The 25,361-nt window shown below is 42.4% G+C and overlaps 1 protein-coding gene across 3 annotated transcripts in view; it reads right to left on the reverse strand.

Annotated features, from left to right (window-relative positions):
• The window catches only part of LOC309552668 (serine/threonine-protein kinase PLK2-like), a 114,131-nt gene extending 90,188 nt beyond the window's left edge, over positions 1 to 23,943 (reverse strand). The window contains exons 1-3 of one of the 3 annotated variants that reach the window (XM_082253599.1): positions 23,744 to 23,943; positions 23,203 to 23,310; positions 6,662 to 6,778 (exon numbers count right to left, since the gene is read on the reverse strand). In XM_082253599.1, the coding sequence (XP_082109725.1) occupies positions 6,662 to 6,778; positions 23,203 to 23,310; positions 23,744 to 23,842 (324 nt within the window). In that variant the 5' untranslated portion in view covers positions 23,843 to 23,943. Of the gene's footprint in view, positions 1 to 6,661; positions 6,782 to 23,202; positions 23,311 to 23,743 lie in introns of all 3 variants that reach the window. The other 2 variants (XM_082253598.1, XM_082253600.1) reach the window with 2 other exon arrangements.
• Positions 23,944 to 25,361: the final 1,418 nt, after the last annotated feature.

Below are 25,361 nucleotides of genomic sequence, written 5' to 3' on the forward strand. Positions count from 1 at the left end.
ATACCTGCGGACAGCTATATATGGCTATAGTTTGTATGGCGGTGTGCCAAGCCGTATGTACAGATAGATTTAGATCAAACTGCTCCAAGTTTGCAGAGTATGTCAAGACACCCCTGGTCTGCCCCTGCATGTGCACGATGCTCTGGTGTTTTCCTCCGGTGTTTGGGGCTCTCTCAGCAGTAGAGGGAATTTTGCTTCCCTGGGGACCTGCACGGCTTTTTGGCATGCACCACCATAATCAATGCGAATTTTTGATGTTGTGTTGTTTCTAATATTATTCTTTTTTGTTTTATGCCTCATATAGCAATATGACCATCACTATACTGTATGCTATGCCCCTGAAGAAGCCCCTGTGGTGAAACATGTCGGGCGGGCGCTGAATATTGCCATAGTGGATGAACCCACTGCTTATTCACTTTGAGCAACTATCAGCCACTTGATATGGTCCTATATATGTATACGCAGTCACTCATGTGATATATTTCATTGTCCATAGACATATGTGGTCTCTGTATGTTTTTGTATGTTTTCTATGTAAACCAACATTCATCCTAAAAAATTTTCAACAAGATTAATTTTTTAATGTTTTGAATAAAATCTATAATATTTTATATCTTTTTTGTCTTTACTAAATTTTTCTAATTGGTACCGTAAAAAGTCCCATTCAAATTGGTGTATCCAAGCCCTCCTTTTTTCTCGTGCATACGAGAGCTCTGTGATTTCAGAGCTTCACTTATATAAAGGAATAGTAGTGGTAAAAAAAAAGGCACTTGTGGGTTTAACTAACCATTTTTTTTTGTATATCTCTCCTTTTTTTGTATATCTCTCCTTTTTGTCCTATGCCTACATACTTTTGCTAATAGGTGTCCCTCGTTCCTATTTAAAAAAGTTGGAAGGTACTGTATATCTACATCTCCTACAGCTATTGCTAAATCCACTGGTGCAGTACAATGGGGGGTAGAAAAGACAAGAAAACCTATTTTTTTTAAATTAGTAGAGATAAAAGGGACAGAAAGGGAAGAGTGGTGTCCTGAAGAGGGTTGCAGACAGCCATTAAACTAATAGATGTTCAAACTCTTCTCTAGTCCAACTGGACTATGATAATTACCTGGCTGGACCTTGAAATTATTTTATACTCTTATTTATTTTAGACAATTTACCCTTTTTGTTATGTGTCTTTATAGATTTGTTATTTATATGTTTAATGTATATGTGCTTCTGAAAACCGGGTAGTATACAGTAATCCCCCGCTACATCGCTGTTCAGTTTTTGCGGTCCCGGTAATTCGCGTTTTTTTTTGTAATGTTATTTTACTATATAAATCATTAATAATGAAAGATTTTTGTGTTTTTCATAGCTCTTGCTCTGTCTCTAAGTATCTTTTATGTGTTTAAATGAGTTTCTATTGTTTTAAAAGTGTGTTTAAAGACCTTAAAATGCTTCTACACGTACAGTGACAGTAAAAAAATCATGCCTACAATGCATTTTAATAGGGTTTTTCTATTTCGCGGAATTTCACTTTTCGCGGCTGGGTCCGGAACGTAACCCCCGCAATGGAGGGGGGTTTACTGTAATGACATGGACAATTGTCAGAAGCCACTGCTCCCTTCTCTCCATTGAAAAGATAGCATTCTTTCATCATGTGCATGCCTCTGTATAATGTGACTTACATTGGGGAGAACATTTATAATGGTCCTATAGACTAGTGATTGGTGAAGTGGAAGCTAGAGCTTTCACTGACCATTACCATCCATAAAAAAATCTAACCATCTAAGGGACCTCTTTATTTTAGGAGATTAAGCAGTTTTTCTCTTATCTGTTAATTTCTTAATATTACATTTTATACCCCTAACTATCAATACAGAAAGATGCGTGCGACTCTTTATCAAGTGTGCTCTGTAAGTAGTACTATTATAATAATACTACTAGTGCTATTATAGCACCATCAGTGTTATTTTATCAGCCCTTATAAAAAAATCAATGTTAAAGTCAATTCACAAAGATTAACACACAGATTATCACTCCTTAAAATAACACTAGCCGTAGGCTGGTGATTAATGGAAGTTTCAGTAGCTGTCTATGGAGGAGATGAGGAAAAAAGAGCCCTTTGAGTTAGTGATAAAATAACACTTCACGAGATAAAATAAATTTATGAGAAAATAAAAGCTTTCAACAGGTAAATGTTTATTTAATACGGAAAAGCAAGCATTACACATTTTAGGATTGTGAATTGAACAGTTTTTGGGAAAAATGATTCACGAGTAGTGGTGTTAAAATGCGATTTTAAATAATTGAATCCTCCAATTAATACCCAATATATATAAGACATTTTCGGGATACCAAAGAAAAGTCATACAGTACACATAATGAAATAAAAATGAATAACCCAATAAGGGGATTTGAACAAGAAGCCCTATTAGCAGGTTTAGAGGGAGATTTGACTGATAATGGTAAAATATTTATTTTGAGCTGCGTTTTTGCTTACTGTAAGTCTGCACAAATGCAAAAATACCAGATTTCTGGACTTCTATGAACTAAAAATATTACCAAATTCTACAGTAAGCAAATTAAATAATAAAAATATCTGAAGTTTTAACAGTATACTGATATGGACTGGGTAATGTGTTAGGAATGAAAGAATGCCACATCGTTTGAGGGAAATGAAAAGTATTAACTTACAGAGGGCTGAATTCAAAGACACAGTGAAAATCAAAGTGAAAAAATGATGCAACAGGCTAGTCCATTTTGCTGAAATTTCACTGCAGCAACTCAAAGTGGTACTCAGTAGTTTGTATAGCCCCGACGTGCTTGTATGCATGTCTGACAATGTCGGGGCATGCTCCTAATGAGATGACGGATGGAGTCCTGGGGTATTTCCTCCCAGATCTCGGCCAGGGCATCACTTTGCTCCTGAATAGACTGAGGTGCAACCTGGTGGCGTCAGATGGACCAAAACATAATGTCCCAGAGGTGTTCTATTGGATTTTGGTCAGGCGAGCATGGGGCCATTCAATGGTATCAATTCTTCCAGGAACTGGCTGCATACTCTCGCCACATGAGGCCGGGCATTTTCGATCACCAGGAGGAATCCAGGACCACTGCACCAACGTAGGGTCTGAGAATGGGTCCAAGGAATTCATCCCGATACCTATTGGCAGTCAGGGCGCCATTGTCTAGCCCAGTGTTCCTCAACTCCAGTCCTCAGGGCACACTAACAGGCCAGGTTTGCAAGAAAACTGAAAGATATCACAGGTGATATAATTTGCTGCTCAGTGATTGCAGTATTCTAGTTTGCATTTCCCCAAGGTAATACTTAAAATCTGGCCCGTTAGTGTGCCTTGAGGACCGGAGTTGAGAAACACTGGTCTAGCCTGTAGAGATCTGTGTGTCCCTCTATGGATATGCCTTCCCAGACCATCACTGACCCGCCACCAAACCGGGCATGCTGAATGATGTTACAGGCAGCATAATGTTCTCCGCGGCTTCTCCAGACCCTTTCATGTCTATAACATGTGCTCAGGGTGAACCTGTTCTCATCTGTGAAAAGTACAGGGCGCCAGTGGGGGACCTGCCAATTCTGATGTTCAATGGCAAATGGCAAATGAGCTCCATGGTGCCGAGCAGTGAGCAAAGGGCCCACTAGTGGACGTTGGACCCTAAGGCCACCCACATGAAGTCTGTTTCTGCTTGTTTGGACTGAGACATTCACACTTTTGGCTGGAGGTCATTTTGTAGGGCTTTGGCAGTGGTCATCCTGTTTCTCCTTGCACAAACGAGCAGATACCAGTCCTGCTAATGGGTTAATGACCTTCTACGGCCCTGTCCAGCTCTCCTAGAGTAACTGCCTGTCTCCTGGAATCTCCTCCATGCGCTTGAGACTGTGCTGGGAGACACAGCAAACCTTCTGGCAACGGCACTTATTGATGTGCCATCCTGGAGGAGTTGGACTGCCTGTGCAACCTCTATAGGGTTCAGGTATCGCCTTATGATACCAGTAGTGACACTGACCCTAACCAAATGCAAAACTAGTGAAAAACATTCAGAAAAGATGAGTCTCCACCTGTAAACCATTCCTGTTTTGGAAGTCGTCTCATTGTTGCCCATCTAGTTAACTTGTTGTTAATTCCATTAACACCAAGGCAGCTGAAATTGTTTAGCAACCCCCTCTGCTACCTAACTGACCAGATCGATATTACAGGAGTTTAACTGACTTGATGCTATAATCTGATTAAAAAGTGTTCCTTTAATTTTTGTGAGCAGAGTATATACTGGATAGTAAAGTGATTGTAAAGTCTTGTTTCTAAGAAATAGAAAACAACAAACATGTTATACTTACCTGCCCTGTGAAGTGATTTTGATAAAATGGGGATTGCTGCAATATTTTATGTCACACCGTATTTGTGCAGCAGTCTTACAAATGCAATTTTTTTGGAAAAAATACACTTTTTTGAAAAAAAAAAAAAGAAAACAGTAAAGTTAGCCCAATTTTTTGTACAATGTGAAAGATGATGTTACGCCGAGTAAACAGATACCTAACATGTTATGCTTTAAAATTTTGCATGCTTGTGGAATGGCGACAAACTACGGTACTTAAAAATCTCCATAGGGGATGCTTTAAAATTGTTTTCAGGTTACCTCTTTAGAGTTACAGAGGAAGTCTAGTGCTAAAATAATTGCTCTCACTCTAATGATCATGGCGATACCTCACATGTGGGGTTTGAACACCATTTACATATGTGGGCGCGACTTATGTATGAGTTCGCTTCTGCACGTGAGCTTAGAGGGACAGGGCCCTTTACTTTTTTTTTTCTTATTTATTTTACTTTTTTATTTTTTTTACTGTCCTTTCAATTTTTTTTTTTTTTTGGATCACTTTTATTCCTATTACAAGGAATGAAAAAATTCCTTGCAATAGAAAGCATGAAAGAACCTCTTTATTATGAGATCTGGGGTCAAAAAGACTTCAGATCTCCCATTTACACTTAAAAGCGAGAAGAAAAAAAAAGAAAAAATAATTTTCCCTTTAAGAGATGAAAAAAAATCATCCCTTTAAAGCCAGAATGCAGAAGTATGAAGTATTATGGAAAGATCCGCGCTTAGGATAGAGGAGGGTAGTAGGGTAAGGGCACTAAAAAAGGTCAATCGGCTGCAGCCCACTTCGGAATATAATTTCAAAGGATTATACACTGAATATGCAAAAAAGGAGGGAAGTGTTTGGCGCTGCCAATATGTGTGTAATAAATAGAGTGGTTATTAAATTGTTATACCTGGTGTGTTGTTTATGTTGTAAAAGTGCAGTAGTGTAACATAATATCACATAAAACTCATAATCATAAAAACAGCATTAAATAAATATAAATCATATATGATGCTATAACATGTATAAAACACTGTAAAATGAGTAAAACTTGGTGCCTCTCAAGTGCAGGTGAGAAAAGTGATATTGTGATGCGTACAGTGTGAGTGGTAAGCTCCACCCAAACTTAAAAGGAGAAAGAAAATGTGCCCACAATGATTGAAGTATACAAATGTATATAAAGTGAGCAAGAATAAATAAATATGGTGTAGAAAATCACTATACCGTGAAGCAAGAAAAAAATATAATAAATCCTCCAAGAGTATAATCAATATAATAAATGTGACAAAAGATATTGGAACCCGGCTATGTGAATAAAGTGAACAGTGCCAGGAAGTGATCAACAAAAAGTATCAGCCTTGAAAGGTTCCGAAAGAAAGTAATAAAAGTGATCAAAAAATGTAGTGAACCAATAAAAAGATGGTGGAAAAAATACAAATTCAAAGTTTATATATATATATAAATATAAATGCCTTCAAAGGAGTATATTGCCAATAAAAGTATAAGTCCTCAAAGCCAAATATAGTAAAAACAGTCCAAAATAGTAGTAATAAGTGCCATAAAATTCTGGTGCCGCGGGGTGGATAGTAGTGGTGTAAATTAGTCAGGTGCTCCCCTATGCCGTGGGTCCGGTGCTCCCCTTTCTAGTAAATACCGAGCTTACCAGAAAGATTTCCCCACACAGGGGTAGAATGTAGGTCGATATTTTTAGGGATCGCTCCCAAGGAAGGGGGGTCCGGTCGCCTGGTTCGCTTAACACCTGGTCCACTTTGCTCAATTCCGTCACCCGTGTCCAGAATGAGTAGTATATATGTTATGGATGTCCCAACCTTATTGCTCCATAATGGCCATCCCAGGACATATGCAAAGAAAATGCCTCCAATAGTGAAGTAACGTTTTAACAATCTTTATTCTATCCAAATAAAAACAGGTACTCACATAAGTGGCAGCAGAAATATGCAATCATATGCTATAGGAGCCGCAAGGTCCTCTTTAGCGGTGTAGCGATGAGCGGCGTTTGCTCCACCGATCGGATCTGCGTCCCAAGCCGGTACAATGAACAAAAAGCGGTAGTGATGCGGTGTGCACCTACTTGGGATGTTGGTACGCTCTTTATTACAATAATCTATAACTTTAATAAACAGGTAAGCTGTAATTTTCCTTTTCATTTTCTTTTTGTTGTTTTTGAACTTTTTTTTTGGGTATGAGGTACTTATATGTTCAGTTGGACCATATGTTTTTCTAATACTTTTGTAAACTGTAATTTCTATTTAAATTTGTCTTTAATTAAGAGAATTTACCTACCTTGTGTCTGCAGTACTCTAGCACCAAGTACACGTACTTCTGGTCTTGAAAATGGTGGTAAAACCTGACAATGTTTCTATGCTTTAACTGACTGTGGAGTTCGATTTCTTTTTCAACCTGCTATCAAAGCACAGTGAGAAATTATAAGTCTGAATATGTCAGCATTCCTACTAGTAAATTTTATATATATACAATATATAGACACTAAATACTATGCATCTGTGTGATGGAATTTAGATTATTTAAAAGAAACCTTTAACAGGACAACATAGGTGTGTGCAGCCTATTGCATTAGGGTGTGCACCCCAAAGCTCAAACACACATGCCTTTCTGTGCAACTTCAGTTGCACTGGACAGTTAATGAATAGTAAGTACTCTGTGCTGAGTGGCTTCCTGTTCATTCACAAACTGATGCATAGTTAACACAGTTTACTATTCTTCAGTTATGAATGAACACAGTGAGTGATTGAGTTCACTGAGTTCATTTAAAAAAGGAAGGGGCCGGTAAATTACATGTTTACTAGCTCCTTCCCCCAATCTCCATCCTGAAACATCCTTTGCAGCAGCTGGGTGGAGAGGAGGGAAGCCAGCAGCACTGTAGGGTGGGGGGCCAACATGGGGGGAAGCCTGGGCAGTATGGGGAATCAGCAACGCACGTAGTGTTTAGGGTGTGCCCAGGCATACCTGGCACACCCCATGTGCATGAATAGTGCAATGCCACTTGGCAAAGACAAATAGTTAAAAAAAACTCCTGCAAAATCCAAAAAATGCATACTATTCTCCTGTGTGAATGTGTTACCCTCACCATATGTGTTCCTACATATGCAACCAGTGAAAATACAAATATGAACAGTTCTGCACAGTATCACATCTTACAACAAGCATTATGTACATTTTATGAAATTTCCTTTATACATACACATAAACTTCTAAATTTTCACACTATATCATGCAAAACCATATATGTATATATCAATGTCCTGAAGGATATGACATGGAAAGGGACAATAGTATAGTGTATAATAAGCCATTTAAACCACCTAGACCAGCCATTCTCAACCAGAGTTCTTCCAGAGGTAGATAGGGGTTCCTTGAGCTGCAGTTGACTGACTTCCTATCTGATGGTGCTTACATGGTTCTGGCTGCAATGCTACTTGGCAAAGCCAGTGGCATTACACCGACAAATCTTTAAAGCTGTCTGTAAGGATGGCATTCTGACTACCATTGTAGGGAGCCTTCTTCACACTGCCCCCGATAAATTAATTTCAGCAAAGGTTCCCTGGGACCTAAAATTATTTCAACAGTTCTTTTTGGGTAAAAAAGTTACGAAAGGCTGACCTAGACCAATGTATTGTGTTAACACTTGTAAAGAGGATTGGCATATTGTTAGATACTGCTTTGATTTACCAACATAGGATGAGAAATAAGTCATTGATAGCACTCAAAACCAAAATTCTTTTTGGTGGAGGGGGGATTACGGCGTGGGTTTTTTTTTTTCAGTGGTTGGACTTGTTCAGTGAGGCCCAGTGAAGGGAATTCTTAAAGCATCAGCATACCAAGACATTTTGGACAATTTCATGCTCCCAAGTTTGTGGGAACTGTTTGGGGATGACCCCTTTCTGTTCCAACATGACTGCGCACCAGTGCACAAAGAAAGATCCGTAAAGACATGGATGAGCATGTTTGGGGCGGAGGAACTTGACTTGCCTGCACAGAGTCCTGACCTCAACACCTTTGATATTAATTAGAGCAGAGACTGTGAGCAAGGCCTTCCCATCCAACATAGTTATATAGTTTGTGAGGTCGAAAAAAGACATCAGTCCATCAAGTTCAACCTATGATGTGTGTGTGTGTTTGCTGTTAACCGTACATTGTATACGATGTATTGACCCCCTTATGTTGTGGTCTTTAAGGTGCCCAGCTAATAGTTTTTTGAAACTATCGATGCTCCCTGCTGATACGACTGCTTGTGGAAGCGAATTCCACATCCTTACTGCTCTGACAGTGAAGAACCCCTTACGTATTTTAAGGTTAAACCGTTTTTCCTCTAGTTTTAGTGAGTGGCCAGGTGTCTTATTGTATTCCCTTTCTCTGAAAAGTTTGTTACTTATGCTAGGGTCGCCAGTACAGTATTTGTACATTGATATGATATCCCTCCTCAAGCCTCTCTTCTCCAGAGAGAATAAGTTCAGTGCTTGTAGTCTTTCCTCATAGCTGATGTCCTCCATTCCCCTAATTATTTTTGTTGCCCTTCTCTGGACTCTCTCCAGTTCCAGCACATCCTTCCTGAGGACCGGTGCCCAGAACTTGACAGCATACTCCAGATGTGGCCGGACCAGAGTCTTGTAGAGTGGGAGACTAATCTCTTTATTTCTGGAGTGAATCCCCTTTTTTCTACATGCCAGTATTCTGTTGGCTTTGCTTGCAGCGGCTTGGCATTGCATGCCACTGCCAAGCCTGTTGTCCACCAGTACCCCCAGGTCCTTTTCCATCTTAGATTCACCCAGAGGTTTCCCCCCTAGTGAGTAGCTTGCTTTCGTGTTTCTGACGCCCAAGTGCATTACTTTACATTTTTCAACATTAAACCTCATCTGCCATGTAGTTGCCCATCCCATTATTTTGTTCAGGTCCGCTTGTAAGGTTTCCACATCCTGCATAGAAGATATTGGCATGTTTAGTCTAGTATCATCCGCAAATACCGAGATTGTGCTAGATATCCCCTCCTCTAGATCATTTATGAATAAATTAAACAGGATTGGTCCCAGGACAGAACCTTGGGGGACCCCACTTTCCACACCCGCCCAATCCGAGTACTCCCCATTTATCACCACCCTCTAGACTCTCCCCTGGAGCCAGTTTTCTATCCAGCTACTCACCCTATGGTCCATACCTACGTTCCTTAGTTTGTACAGTAAGCGTTTGTGGGGAACGGTGTCAAATGCCTTTGCAAAGTCCAGATACACCACATCCACAGGCTTTCCTTTATCTAGGTGGCAGCTCACTTCATCGTAGAAGGTTAATAGATTGATCTAGCAAGAATGATTTTTCATGAATCAATGCTGATTACTACTAATAATACAGTTTTCATTACTAAAGTCTTGTATGTGGTGCCTTAACATCCCCTCCAAAATCTTGCAGACTACTGATGTTAGGCTGACCGGCCTATAGTTACCCAAGATATATCTCGGCCCTTTTTTAAATATTGGTACCACGTTGGCTTTTTTCCAATCAGCTGGCACCATACCCGTCTGTAGACTATCCTTAAAGATCAAGAATAATGGTCTGGCAATCACCTGGCTGAGCTCTTTAAGAACCATTGGGAGCAAGCCATCCGGTCCCGGTGATTTATTTATGTTAAGTTTCTCTAGTTTAGTTCTAAGTCTTCTGTTAGCCATGGCCGTACTTCCTGAGGTGTATTATTTACTTTAGCATTACAAGCTGGGTTAGTGTAGCCCCCCAATTCTTTTGTGAAGACTGAAGAGAAGAAATTATTTTACACTTTCGCCTTCTCTCTGTGGCCATATTTCCTTTGTCGTCTTTTATGGGGCCAATGTGTTCTGGCCTCGCTTTCTTACTGTTTCTTACTGTTTATATACTTAAAGAATTTCTTGGTGTTTTTTTTACTCTCTTCTGCTATATGTCTCTCGTGTTCTATTTTAGCCGCCTTGATTTCACCTTTACATTTCTTATTATACTCTTTGCAATGCTTGAATGCTGCCAATGACCCCTCAGCCTTGTATTTTTTGAAAGCCTTTTCTTTAGTATTAATATGCATTCTTATGTTGGAGTTTAGCCACCCAGGGTTTAGTTTTGCTCTTTTAAATGTATTTCCCTTTGGAATGCACTGGCTAATCCCTTTGTTTAGTATGCTCTTGAAGCACTCCCATTTTTTCTCCGTGTTCTTTGTTCCCAGGGTTCTATCCCATTTGATATTTTCTAGCAAAGAGCGCAGTTTTGGGAAATTGGCTCTTTTGAAATTCAGTGTCCTTATATTACCCTTATGTTTCCTATTACTATGATTAATACTGAAACTAATTGACCTATGGTCACTGTTTCCTAAGTTGCCCCGTATTTCTATATCCGTGAGCAGGTCCGTATTGTTGGTAATCAGTAGGTCAAGTACCGCATTGTTTCTTGTTGGTGCGTTCACCATCTGACCCATAAAATTGTCCTGCAAAACATTTAGGAACTGCCGAGCCTTGGCTGAATGCACGGTTCCTTCTGCCCAGTCTATATCTGGATAATTAAAGTCCCCCATTATAATGACATTTCCCATCCTTGCTGCCAATCCTATCTGTGAAAGGAGGTCCGCCTCCCCCTCCTCCATCTGGTTGGGGGGCCTATAGCATTCGCACAATATTACCTTCCCCATAAGTGGCTGACCTCAAAAATGCGCTTCTGGAAGAATGGTCAAACATTTCCATAGACACACTCCTAAACCTTGTGGACAGCCTTCTCTGGAGAGTTGAAGCTGTTATAGCTGCAAAGGGTGGGCCAACTCAATACTGAACTCTACGGACTAGGACTGCGATTCTATTAAAGTTCATCTGCGTGTAAAGGCAGGCATCCCAATACTTTTACAATAGTGTACATTATTACAACGCATGACTAAAAAAGCTGTACATATCAATTTCAATACATATTTCAGGCTTGTTTTTCACTTCTCTAACCAAAACGTTGCCATCCCTCATTTAAACCACAATCATTCCTCATTTTTAGTCATTCTCCTAGCCATGATGGCTCTTCATTCATCACTCCTGCTCTAAACTTCTCTCCTTATTTTTCCCACTCTTTCACCTTACTCGTCCTCCTCTGAGCACAAGACACTTCACCAAGGACATAATGAGCACATGCAACACTCTATCATGAAATGGTAACCCAAAAAACGCTATGCAGAGCACTTTGGCCACTTTTTAGGGCATATACTGCACATAAAGCACATTTTGCCAGGGGCAGAAGACTATGACACAGTAGTCATGATACCACCAGTGTCATAAAAAACCCTAAATAAGAGCTAGTGCTTAATAACCCATAAACATGTATACATGAATTGTAGAATAAAGACATTAATCAGGTGTGGAAGGGAGAATTTTTTTTTTCACAGGGTAAAAGATGGGTATAAAGCATAATGGCCAAAAAAACAAATAAAGGGGGAGCATAGTGAAAGGGTGAAAAGAGAATATAGTGGTGGAGAGTGGTATGTGACTAAGAGATTGAACACACAGGAAAGGCACCCTTGTTGTTCTCTCAGAGTAGCATAAGGTATTCCAGGCTGCATCCAATTTGGTGCTGGGACACATGGCTCACGATGCTCAGGCTCCTCTACCTCTGTAAGCTTAGAGGACAAAGTACCAAACTCCCAGCTAGAGGCAGGCAACTGTAGCCCTCACATCACAGTCAAATCACACCGCTCCTTTTCCTTGGCATGTGATGCTGGCCAATGACTGGGACATAAGAACTTACCTTAATTCCTTATCGACCAAATCCAGTCTTGAACCATTTATAAAAAGCGACATATAAATAGGAAGAGATTAACTCAAATGTGAAACTGTCTAGCTTGGACAAATTAAAATTAGGCGCTGTAATTTCAAAGCCTTTGTTTCTAATTTTTAGGGACTTGTTAAGGACTGGAATAGAAAAACTTGATTGGCGTAGGGCAGGGATCCTCAAACTACAGTCCTCCAGCTGTTGCAGAACTACACATCCCATGAGGCATTGTAAAACTCTGACTTTCACAGACATGACTAGGCATGATGGGAATTGTCGTTCCTGAACAACTGGAGGGCCATAGTTTGAAGACCCCTGATGTACGGCCAATGTGGTGCCTATATTTAAAAAGCGATCAAAGTCTTTGCCAAGTAACTATAGACCTCTTAGTTTAACTTCTATAGTTGGGAAGATACTAGAGAGTTTAATAAAAGACCACATAGATGAGTTCTTGCTGGAAAAAAATATTTTAAGCAACAAACAGCATGGATTCATGAACTACAGAAGTTGTCAAACAAAACCTGATTTATTTTTATGAGGAGTTAAGTAAAACCTTGGACAGAGGGGTGGCTGTGGACGTAGTGTACTTGGATTTTGCAAAAGCGTTTGACACAGTTCTCCACACACGGCTAATGTGTAAGGTAAAGTCTACAGGCTTGGAAAGATCAGTTTGTAAATGGATAGAAAATTGGCTAAAAGATAGAATTCAGAGAGTAGTGGTTAATGATTCGAAACAGTGGCGGCCTGTGTATAGGGGGCGCAGGGGCGCCACCCCCCCCCCGCAAAAAAAAAGAAAGAAAAAAAAATTTAAAAGAAAAAAAAAACAAAACAATTTTTAGCCCACTAGGGGCGCTGGACTTAGTGGTGGCTATGGGGGGGGGGGTTTCCACCCCACGTGCGGCAGGCAGAGGCGCCGATTGGCGGCCTTCTGGGGGTCACCAGGGTGCAGAGCAATGCGCCCCGACACTCTCCACTTTTGTGATGTCATGACCTGTGACCTGACCTGTGACCTGACCTGTGACATGACCTGTGACCTGACCTGTGACATGACTGTGACATGACCTGTGACCTGACCTGTGACATGACTGTGACCTGACCTGTGACCTGACCTGTGACCTGACCTGTGACATGACTGTGACCTGACCTGTGACATGACCTGTGACCTGACCTATGACATGACCTGTGACCTGAGCTGTGACATGACATTTGACCTGACCTGTGACCTGACCTGTGACCTGACTGTGACATGACCTGTGACCTAAATGTGACATGACCTGTGACCTGACTGTGACATGACCTGTGACCTGACTGTAACATGACCTGTGACCTGACCTGTGACCTGACTGTGACATGACCTGGGACCTTACTGTGACATGACCTGTGACCTGACCTGTGACCTCACTGTGACATGACCTGTGACCTGACCTGTGACATGACATGTGATCTGACCTGTGACCTGACTGTGTCATGACCTGTGCCCTGACTGTGACATGACCTGTGATCTGACCTGTGACATGACTGTGACATGACCTGTGACCTGACTGTGACATGACCTGTGACCTGACTGTGACATGACCTGTGACATGACCTGTGACCTGACTGTGACATGACCTGTGCCCTGACTGTGACATGACCTGTGATCTGACCTGTGACATGACTGTGACATGACCTGTGACCTGATTGTAACATGACCTTTGACCTGACTGTGACATGACCTGTGACCTGACCTGTGACCTGACTGTGACATGACCTGTGATCTGACCTGTGACATGACTGTGACATGACCTTTGACATGACTGTGACATGACCTGACCTGTGACCTGACCTGTGACATGACTGTGACATGACCTGTGACCTGACCTGTGACATGACTGTGACCTGACCTGTGACATGACTGTGACATGACCTGTGACCTGACCTGTGACATGACTGTGACATGACATGTGACATGACCTGTGACATGACCTGTGACATTACCTGTGACATGCCTGTGACATCACCTGTGACATGACTGTGACATGACCTGTGACATACCCTTACCATGACCTGTGAGATGCCTGTACCATGACCTGTGCCATGCCTGTACCATGAACCTTGCCATGCCTGTGTCATGACCTGTGCCATGCCCTTACCATTACCTGTGACATGCCTGTACCATCACCTGTGCCATGCCCTTACCATGACATGTGCCATGCCCTTACCATGATCTGTGACATGCCTATACCATCACCTGTGACATACCTGTGCCATGACCTGTGCCATGCCCTTTCCATGACCTGTGCCATGCCTGTACCATGACCTGTGCCATGCCCTTACCATGACCTGTGCCATGCCCTTATCATGACCTGTGCCATGCCCGTGCCATGACCTGTGACATGACTGTGACATGACCTGTGACATGACCTGTGATATGACCTGTGACATGACCTGTGACATGACCTGTGACATGACCTGTGACATGACCTGTGACATGCCTGTACCATGACCTGTGCCATACCCTTACCATGACCTGTGGCATGCCTATACCATCACCTGTGACATGCCTATACTATGACCTGTGACATGCCTGTACCATGACCTGTGACATGCCTGTACCATGACCTGTGACATGCCTGTACCCTGACCTTTGCCATGCCTGTACCATGACCTGTGCCATGCCTATACCATCATCTGTGCCATGCCTGTACCATGACCTGTGCCATGACCTGTGCCATGCCCTTACCATGACCTGTGCCATGCCTATACCATCTCCTGTACCATCACCTGTGCCATGCCTATACCATCACCTGTGCCATGCCTATACCATCATCTGTGCCATGCCCATACCATCATCTGTGCCATGCCTGTACCATCACCTGTGCCATGCCTGTACAATGACACATCACGCAATATTTTAACGCACTTGTTGCCGCAAAGCAATACCTATTACATTTTTCTTTTTGCCCCCCCCCCCCAAAAAAAATTTTGAGCACCAGCCGCCACTGATTCTAAATGGTCTAAGGTTATCAGTGGTGTACCCCAAGGTTCAGTGTTGGGACCCTTACTTTTTAATATCTTTATAAATGACAGCAGGGTTTGCTCTTGGATACGGAATTGGCTTAAAGGGCGTGTCCAAAGAGTGGTAATAAACAGCGCATACTCAGACTGGTCTGAGGTAGTAAGCGGGGTGCCCCAGGGCTCAGTCCTGGGACCAACCTTGTTCAATTTATTCATAAACAACATTGAGGTCGGGATCAGTAGTTCGATATCAGTTTTTGCAGATGACACAAAATTGGCCAGAGCAATAACTGCACAGCATGAAGCAGATATCCTACAGAATGACTTGGACAAAATTACAGAGTGGGCAACGACATGGCAAATGAGGTTTAACGTGGAGAAGTGTAAGGTTTTGCACTTGGGGACTAAAAACATGAAAACACAAAAACACAATACACGTTAGGAGGGGAACCCTTGGGGGAATCAAAAATGGAGAAGGATCTGGGAGTCTTGGTTGATGATAGATTAGGCAACAGCATGCAATGTCAAGCGGCAGCTGCCAAAGCCAGCAGAATATTAGCATGCATAAAGAAAGGGATGTATTCCAGAGATAAGACTATAATCCTTCCACTTTATAAAACTCTGGTCCGACCGCATCTGGAGTATTCTGTCCAGTTCTGGTCGCCAGTCCTCAGGAGGGATGTGTTGGAGCTGGAGAGAGTCCAGAGAAGGGCAACTAAACGAATTAGGGGATTGGAGGACCTTGACTATGAAGAGCGTCTACAATCGCTCGATTTATTCTCCCTGGAGAAGAGACGTCTGAGGGGGGACATGATAGCAATTTATAAATATCTTAATGGGGATCCCAGCTTAGAAAAAAAGCTGTTCATTCAAAGGGATTGCATGAGGACTCAAGGGCATACAATGCGATTAGAGGAGAAGCGTTTTAACCTCAGGCAACGTGGGGGGTTCTTTACTGTTAGGGCTACAAGATTGTGGAATTCTCTACCACAAGAGGTGGTTTCTGCGGGTAGTATGGTGGCTTTCAAAAGACTCTTAGACTTACATCTCAAGGATCAGAACATTCAGGGGTATGTGAGATGATTACAGCCACACACACCTACACAGGTTGAACTGGATGGACTATTGTCTTTATTCAACCTCACCTACTATGTAACTATGTAACTATATAGGGTCTGGGATTTAAAGTACCATTTCAGTCTTTGCAGATGACACCAAGCTTTGCAGTGGAATAACTTCTTTACAGGGTGTCTCCAACTTACAAGCTGACCTCAATGCACTGTTTTATTGGGTAACTATGTGGCAAATGAGGTTTAATGTTGACAAATGTAAAGTTATGCACTTGGGGGCTAAAAATATGCATGCAACATACATACTAGGTGGTGTAGAACTGGGGGAATCCATAGTGGAGAAGGATCTGGGTGCTCTGGTAGATCCTAAGCTTAATAATAGCATGCAATGTCAAGCTGCGGTTTCCAAAGCAAGCAAAGTCCTTTCTTGTATTAACAGAGGCATGGACTCCAGAGAGAGATATATAATTTTGCCCCTGTACAAATCATTAGTAAGACCTCATCTGGAATATGCAGTTGAGTTTTGGGCACCAGTTCTTAAAAAAGATATCGGAGAACTGGAGAAAGTGCAGAGAAGGGCAACCAAACTGATAAGAGGCATGGAGGAGCTCAGCTATGAAGGAAGATTAGAGGAACTGAATTTATTCTCTCTTGAGAAGAGGAGATTAAGGGGGGATATGATCAACATGTATAAATACATAAAGGGTCCATATAGTGAACTTGGTGTTGAGTTATTCACTTTGAGGTCAAAACTGAGGACAAGGGAGCATTTTTTACATCTAGAGGAAAACAGATTTAATCTCCAAATACGGAAAGGTTTCTTCACCATAAGAGCTGTGAAAATGTGGAATAGACTCCCACCAGAGGTGGTTGTGGGCAGCTCACTAGATTGCTTTAAAAAAGGCCTGGATTCTTTCCTAGGTGTATAAAATATAAATGGGTACTAATATTTATAGGTAAAGTTGATCCAGGGAATATCCAATTGCCTCTCGGGGGATCAGAAAGGAATTTTTTTCCCCTGCTGTAGCAAATTGGGTCATGCTTTGTTGGGGTTTTTTCGCCTTCTTCTGAATCAACTGCGGGTATAGGATTTTGTATATGGGATTGTATGGTTGGGTTTTCTTTACCATTTTTTTATTTTTTTTTATTGGCTGAGCCTGATGGACTTGTGACTTTTTTCAACCTGACTAACTATGGAACTATGTAATTGTTGGAATGTACATATGAAAAAACATACATTTCCTTGGGCTTTCAAGGGAGAAAACAACCAGCCAGAGCCTGAGGATCAAAAAATTATTGATAAAACCTGATGACTTATGTGGAATGAGGAAACACGTGCAGGAGATGCAGGGGCTGTGGACATGTGCAGGAGATGTAGGGTCTGCAGACATGGTGCAGGAGATGCAGAGGCTGAGGGCATGGTGCAGGAGACGCAGGGAATGCGGACATGGTGCAGCAGATGCAGGGGCTGTGGGCATGGTGCAGGAGATACAGGGGCTCTGGGCATGGTGCAGGGGCTGCGGACATGGTGCAGGAGATGCAGGGGCTGCGGGGATGGTGCAGGAGATGCAGGGGTTGCGGGCATGGTGCAGGAGATGCAGGAGCTACAGACATTGTACAGGAGATGTAGGGGTTGTGGGCATGGTGCAGGAGATGCAGGGGCTGCGGACATGGTGCAAGAGATGCAGGGGCTGCAGGCATGGTGCAGGAGATGCAGGGGCTTCGGGCATGGTGCAGGAGATGCAGGGGCTGCGGGCATGGTGCAGGAGATTCAGAGGCTGTGGACATGGTACAGGAGATGTCAGAGGCTGCTGGCATGGTGCAGGAGATGCAGGGGCTCTGGGCATGGTGCAGGGGCTGCTGACATGGTGCAGGAGATGCAGGGGCTGCGGGCATGGTGCAGGAGATGCGGGGGCTGCGGGCATGGTGCAGGAGATGCAGGGGTTGCAGGCATGGTGCAGGAGATGCAGGGGCTGCGGGCATGATGCAGGAGCTGCAGACATGGTGCAGGAGATGCGGGGGCTGCGGGCATGGTGCAGGAGATGCAGGGGTTGCAGGCATAGTTCGTTAGTGAGGTTGAAAAAAGACATCAGTCCATCCAGTTCAACCTATGATGTGTGTGTGTGTTTGCTTTTAACCGTACATTGTATACCCCTGTATGTTGTGGTCTTCAAGGTGCCCATCTAATCGTTTTTTGAAACTATCAATGCTCCCTGCTGATACGACTGCTTGTGGAAGAGAATTCCACATCCTTACCGCCCTTACAGTGAAGAACCCCTTACGCATTTTAAGGTTAAACTGCCTTTTCTCTAGTTTTAGTGAGTGGCCACGTGTCTTATTGTATTTCCTTACTCTGAATAGTTTGTTCTTTATGCTAGGGTCGCCAGTACAGTATTTGTACATTGATATCATATCCCCCCTCAAACGTCTCTTCTCTAGAGAGAATAGGTTCAGTGCTTGTAGTCTTTCCTCATAGCTGATGTCCTCCATTCCCCTAATTATTTTTGTTGCCCTTCTCTGGACTCTTTCCAATTCCAGCACATCCTTCCTGAGAACCGGTGCCCAGAACTGGACAGCATACTCCAGATGTGGCCGGACCAGAGTCTTGTAGAGCGGGAGAATAATCTCTTTATTTCTGGAGTGAATCCCCTTTTTTATACATCCCAGTATTCTGTTGGCTTTGCCTGCAGCTGCTTGGCATTGCATGCCACTGCCAAGCCTGTTGTCAACCAGTACCCCCAAGTCTTTTTCCATCCTAGACTCCCCCAGAGGTTCCCCCCCTAGTGAGTAGCTTGCTTTCTGGTTTCTGGCCCCCAAGTACATTACTTTACATTTATCAACATTAAACCTCATCTGCCATGTAGTTGCCCACCCCGTTATTTTGTTCAGGTCCACTTGTAAGGGTTCCACATCCTGCATAGAAGATATTGGCATGCTTAGTTTAGTATCATCTGCAAATACTGAGATTGTACTAGATATCCCCTCCTCTAGATCATTTATGAATAAATTAAACAGGATTGGTCCCAGGACCGAACCCTGGGGGACCCCACTTTCCACACCCGCCCAATCCGAGTATTCCCCATTAATCATCACCCTCTGGACTCTCCCCTGGAGCCAGTTCTCTATCCAGGTACTCACCTTATGGTCCATACCTACCTTCCTTAGTTTGTACAGTAAGCGTTTGTGGGGAACGGTGTCAAAGGCCTTTGCAAAGTCCAGATACACCACATCCACAGGCTTACCTTTATCTAGGTGGCAGCTCACTTCATCGTAGAAGGTTAATAGATTGGTTTGGCAATGGTGCAGGGGATGCAGGGGCTGCGGGCATGGTACAGGAGATGCAGGGGTTGCGGGCATTGTGCAGGAGATCCGGGGGCTGTGGGCATGGTGCAGGGGCTGCAGACATGGTACAGGAGATGCAGGGCTGTGGATATGGTACAGGAGATGCAGGGCTGTGGGCATGGTAGAGGAGATGCAGGGCTGCTGGCATAGTGCAGGAGATGCAGTGCTGCGGAGGAGTCTCACTTACCTTTTGGACAAAAGGCGCCTTGCATTTAAAAATATATATCTCGGCACCAATATTTAAAAAGGGGCCGAGATATATCCCGGGTAACTATAGGCCGGTCAGCCTAACATCAGTAGTCTGCAAAATTTTAGAGGGGATGTTAAGGGACCACATACAAGACTTTAGTAATGAAAACGGTATTATAAGTAGTAATCAGCATGGATTCATGAAAAATCGTTCGTGCCAAACCAATCTATTAACCTTCTACGATGAAGTGAGCTGCCACCTAGATAAAGGAAAGCCTGTGGATGTGGTGTATCTGGACTTTGCAAAGGCCTTTGACACAAACGCTTACTGTACAAACTAAGGAAGGTAGGTATGGACAATAAGGTGAGTACCTGGATAGAGAACTGGCTCCAGGGGAGAGTACAGACAGTGGTGATTAATGGGGAGTATTCGGATTGGGCAGGTTTGGAAAGTGGGATCCCCCAGGGTTCTGTCCTGGGACCAATCCTGTTTAATTTATTCATAAATTATCTAGAGGAGGGGATATCTAGTACAATCTCAGTATTTGCAGATGATACTAAACTAGGCATGCCAATATCTTCTATGCAGGATGTGGAAACCTTGCAAGCAGACCTGAACAAAATAACGGGGTGGGCAACTACATGGCAGATGAGGTTTAATGTTGAAAAATGTAAAGTAATGCATTTGGGGGCCAGAAACCTGAAAGCAAGCTACTCACTAGGGGGGGAACCTCTGGGTGAGTCTAGGATGGAAAAGGACTTGGGGGTACTGGTAGACAACAAGCTTGGCAGTGGCATGCAATGCCAAGCCGCCGCAAGCAAAGCCAACAGAATACTGGGATGTATAAAAAAGGGGATTCACTCCAGAAATAAAGAGATTATTCTCCCACTCTACAAGACTCTGGTCCGGCCACATCTGGAGTATGCTGTCCAGTTCTGGGCACCGGTCCTCAGGAAGGATGTGCTGGAACTGGAGAAAGTCCAGAGAAGGGCAACAAAAATAATTAGGGGAATGGAGGACATCAGCTATGAGGAAAGACTACAAGCACTGAACCTTTTCTCTCTGGAGAAAAGACGATTGAGGGGGGATATGATATCAATAAGGAACAAACTATTCAGAGAAAGGAGATACAATAAGACACGTGGCCACTCACTAAAACTAGAGGAAAGGCGGTTTAACCTTAAAGTGCGTAAGGGGGTTCTTCACTGTAAGAGTGGTAAGGATGTGGAATTCTCTTCCACAAGCAGTCGTATCAGCAGGGAGCATTGATAGTTTCAAAAAACTATTAGATGGACACATAAAGACCACAACATACAGGGGTATACAATGTACGGTTAAAAGCAAACACACACACGCATCATAGGTTGAACTGGATGGACTGATGTCTTTTTTCAACCTCACTAACTATGTAACTATGTAAAAAAAATGGCGCCGCCTGGCACCAACACATCACCACGTATGCGCCGTCTGCACGGGAATAGCCGAACGTGTACGGGCTTTCCCGAGCGGCGGTGGCACATGTGCATTGCGCATGTCGGGCTGGCCATGGCCATTTTTTTTCAGGTATTAGCAGCCCCACTGCAGGGAGGACTTGCCGGCCTACTAGGAAATTTCCCAGTATCCCGGTAGGCCAATATGGCCCTGGCTCCCAGCCAGGATTACGAGGAGCCCATTGCCGGTATATTGTCGTATGTAGTTTACATAAATACTCAATAAAAGGGGCAATAATGGATAGAGTGGAGAGGGATTAGAACACATGGCAGTTTCTTTTGTTGTCTATGCCCTTGTTGAGAGATTCACGATTTCTATTAGTCTTATTTACCATTATCAACTAAAGTGAAAGTAAAAGAAAATCCCAAATTTTGGGTTGTCCATTGAACAGGAATAGTGAGGATATTTTCCAATGGGGACACTACTTTTATGATCCTAGTGAAAACCAGGGATTCCCTAATTTTAGAGGAATTTTCTCTCATTTCCTGTTTTGGCTACAGGGAAATAAATGTCCTGAGTCCTGACTAGGCTTTTATAGAAACATAGAAAAGTGACGGCAGAAAAAGAATGAGTAGCTCATCGAGTCTGCCATTTATATATTTTTTTTCATTAACTTTATTGTCTAAGTATAGAAGTATAGATCTAGGTTTGTCCCAAGCATGTTTGAAGCCATTTACTGGTATAGAAACAGTATACCCTAAATAATCCCCATTAAACTTCTGCAAACAGTTTTTACAATGTTTATATGGAATAATTGGAATCCCAGACAAGCAATATCTATTCCAAGATGCCACAAATTATCTGGAGGTCAGAGTGTCCCTGACCTCAACCATTACTACAAAACCACTGTATTGACAAGGATTGTCAATTGGAAACACAATGTACAAGATAATCCTCGGTTGAAAATCAGATGTGTTCAGCAGAAAGCAGGTGAGATTGGAACAATGCATGGGCAGTCTGAATGTACCAAGTTAATAGGTCAATAAACTTGGGTACAACCAGCCTGCTGGAATTTACATGCATTTATCGCTAGCGGCTGGTATAGCCGCTAGCAGTAATCACTGTCTTCTCTTGGTGGGGACAGCTTCCTGCAGACCCGGTCGGTGGTTGTGGGGAAGAGGAGACAAGGTGCTTTGGGGTAGAGCCCCCCTGCCTCAAAACACCCCCCCCTATGTTGAGGGCATGTGGCCTGGTATGGTTCACGAGGGGGGTTACTCTCGTCCCCCTCTTTCCTGGCCTGCCGGGCTGCATGCTCGGTTAAGGGTCTGGTATGGATTTTGGGGGGACCCAATGCCATTTATTATTTTTTTAAATTTTGGCATGGGGTTCCCCTACATTCCATACCAGACCCGAAGGGCCCAGAATGGATTGGTGGGGGGGGGGGCACATGCTGTTTTTTTCTGAGAGTTTTATTGCTGGCATTCTTTTGTTTACATTTCAGCTGTCAGTGGGGAAGCCTGCTGACATCTGATAAGTCATCGGTTGTTAGGGACATAGCGGCCCGCCTCCTGATTGGCACCTTTACACCCAGCTATTCTTCACACAGAATTTGAATCAGTCGATCATATTTAGACTGATCCAAATTTGAATTGTTCTGACAATTTGAAATTCGGTAGAAAATGAATAAATGGAATGAAATTGAATGGAACAAAACTAAATTTGTGAAAATAATGAAATGATCTGGAATGGGCAAATATATTTTTTTAACTGTGTTTTGAAGGCATTCTTGAAAATGGAAGGTTTGGAAGATAGTTCATGCTTTGCTGATAAAGTGAATACTTTTATTGCTGGATCTTAAAAGAAACTCTGCAGATGAGTATTATAAATTAATTTCAGGGTTGCAGGTCATAGCTGATTGAAGGACACAAGTTTAGCAGTAGAAATGAAAGCTATGAGTTTTCTGTCTTGTCATAGAAGTACTAATGAACAAGAAGGCATTAAAGCTTGCAAGCATTTACTCTCACCCCTCCTCTTTGCTGTGTCACAGATTTTCTTGTGTGCGAGATCATTTTCACTGCAAACACTTGCCTACTGGACACATCTGTGAATTTGTAGCACCTCCCAAAAGCTCCCTGCAAGACATAAAATAAAATTAAGGGTGTCACGAATGACACGTGCCAATTTATACATAATTTTAAAGTGACAAAACACAAAGGCATCCTATTTCATTTTGAAGCTTCATACCAGCGTGCTTCGAAAGCTATAATTAACATTTTACAGTAATATCTCATGTTAAAGAAATCACAAAGGCTTGACATTTTGTTCCTGATCACTAAAAATAGTTTAGAGAGCTAAAAAAAAGTTTAGAAACAGACACAGGCATATGTAGACATGTCACATACCAACACTGGTTCTCTCTAGAATGCAAACACATATATTGATTTTTTTTTTTTTAATTGTGGATATATAAATGTATTTATTTTTATTATTTTTGTTTTTGAAACTTAATACCTTAGTCTTAATACAAATTGTCCTTGATGCTGAAACAAAACTTTTTTCACTTACCCTCCCCAGTAGCTTGCCTCTCCTGTACAGCCTTCCAGTTGTTGCATCTTCAGTGAGATAGTGTGCTCCATGTGTGCGAATGCTGCCGTTAATATCCATATCCTAACCATTTCCAGCCCAGAACTCCTCTTTCAGTCTCCCAAAGCACTGGCAGAACACAAACATCCAGCCACCACAACAGTCGCACTCTATCATTTGAAGACTTCTGCAGGGATAGCTAACTCAAGAGATGGGAGGAGTGAGAAAAGGCGTGGAAGAGGCTGGGAACACATATGACGAAGAGGAATAGTGCATTGTTTTGAGGCGTGACTAAATTAGCACATACCTTACATATTACAATGCATTGTTTTAAAATGTTTGTGTTCTCTGACAAGTTAGTCAATTATTTATTGTGCCCAGGTTTATGGAGAAACTTAAATGACATACATAAAGAGGAACTGAACTCTGCAAGCTTTGCCCAAAACAAGGCAAATAGAGGACAAGGGTCTAATCACCAGTATTGCCTGTGGTCTACCTGCAGTTGATCTTTCTGCATTACTACCATGCCTTGGCACAATGCAGATGTATGGCTAAGAGGCTATAGATACAAGAGTGCCAAGGCACATTCACATACCAGGAAAAGCAATGTTACATTGATATTTTCCAGGACGAATTCCAGAAAAAAGGTAAATTTTCTGGATTCTGCTCAGGCACAAATATCATTTCTAAATGCTTTCAAGAGAACCGTGCAAAAAAAAAAAAAAAAAACATGTATTAGATAGCTTCCAAAAAAAGTAAAGCCAAAAAAATAATAATAACAGTTTAAATCCAGGGTGTAAGGTAATTTTTTTTTTAACTTTTTTTTAAATTTAACATAGCATTTCTTCTTTAGGGGCAGTTTTTTTACATGCACTGCTTTAAAAGTGAAGGTTCCTTTAAATGTATCAAAAAAGGTCTTCTTAGACACTGGTTGACAGCAGCGAGATCGGTTATATCATGCCATTGGCAGTCCGCCTCTGTCCCCCTCTGTGACTGAGTGGGTCGCAGGGATGGATTATATTAAAAGGACGGAGTGCCACATGGCATATGAATTGGATACACATGAACAATGCCATCAGATATGGGTCAGCTGGTTCAGGTAGTCAGCTGAAATTCAGAATCTCCTTATGAAATCATACTAGGTCCCAAATATGACTGAGTCCCTCTATGGTTACCTACTCCTGGCTGCTCTAACTCTAATTTTAATTGTAAGCCCCTTTTTTTCTTTAGCCCCCCCCCTTTTTTTTCTCACACTTTTTCCCTCCGCGGAGTTGCTGCTGAATGTTAAGGAGCAAAATACTATAGACCATAACTTTTAACTGTACTGGGGGTTGGTGGTCCACTGTGCTCCAGTAATAGATAGGTAACTGTATTGGTCCATTTGTTTAGTAATATCGTTTTTTTTTTCCTTTTTATTTGCATGGTACTCATGTATTACATACAACATGCTCCTCTATGCCAAGGTGACTCCAATAAGCGTTGCTGTTTCTATATTTTCTGTATTGTATTGTGGTTGGTGGTATGATAGTACCATCTATGTATGAAATTTTGTATGTAAAAACGTTCTCCAATAAACTTAGATTGAAGAAAAAGGTGAAAT

Source organism: Pelophylax lessonae (assembly GCF_965119305.1).
Source record: "Pelophylax lessonae genome assembly, chromosome: 1".
NCBI lineage: Eukaryota > Metazoa > Chordata > Amphibia > Anura > Ranidae > Pelophylax > Pelophylax lessonae.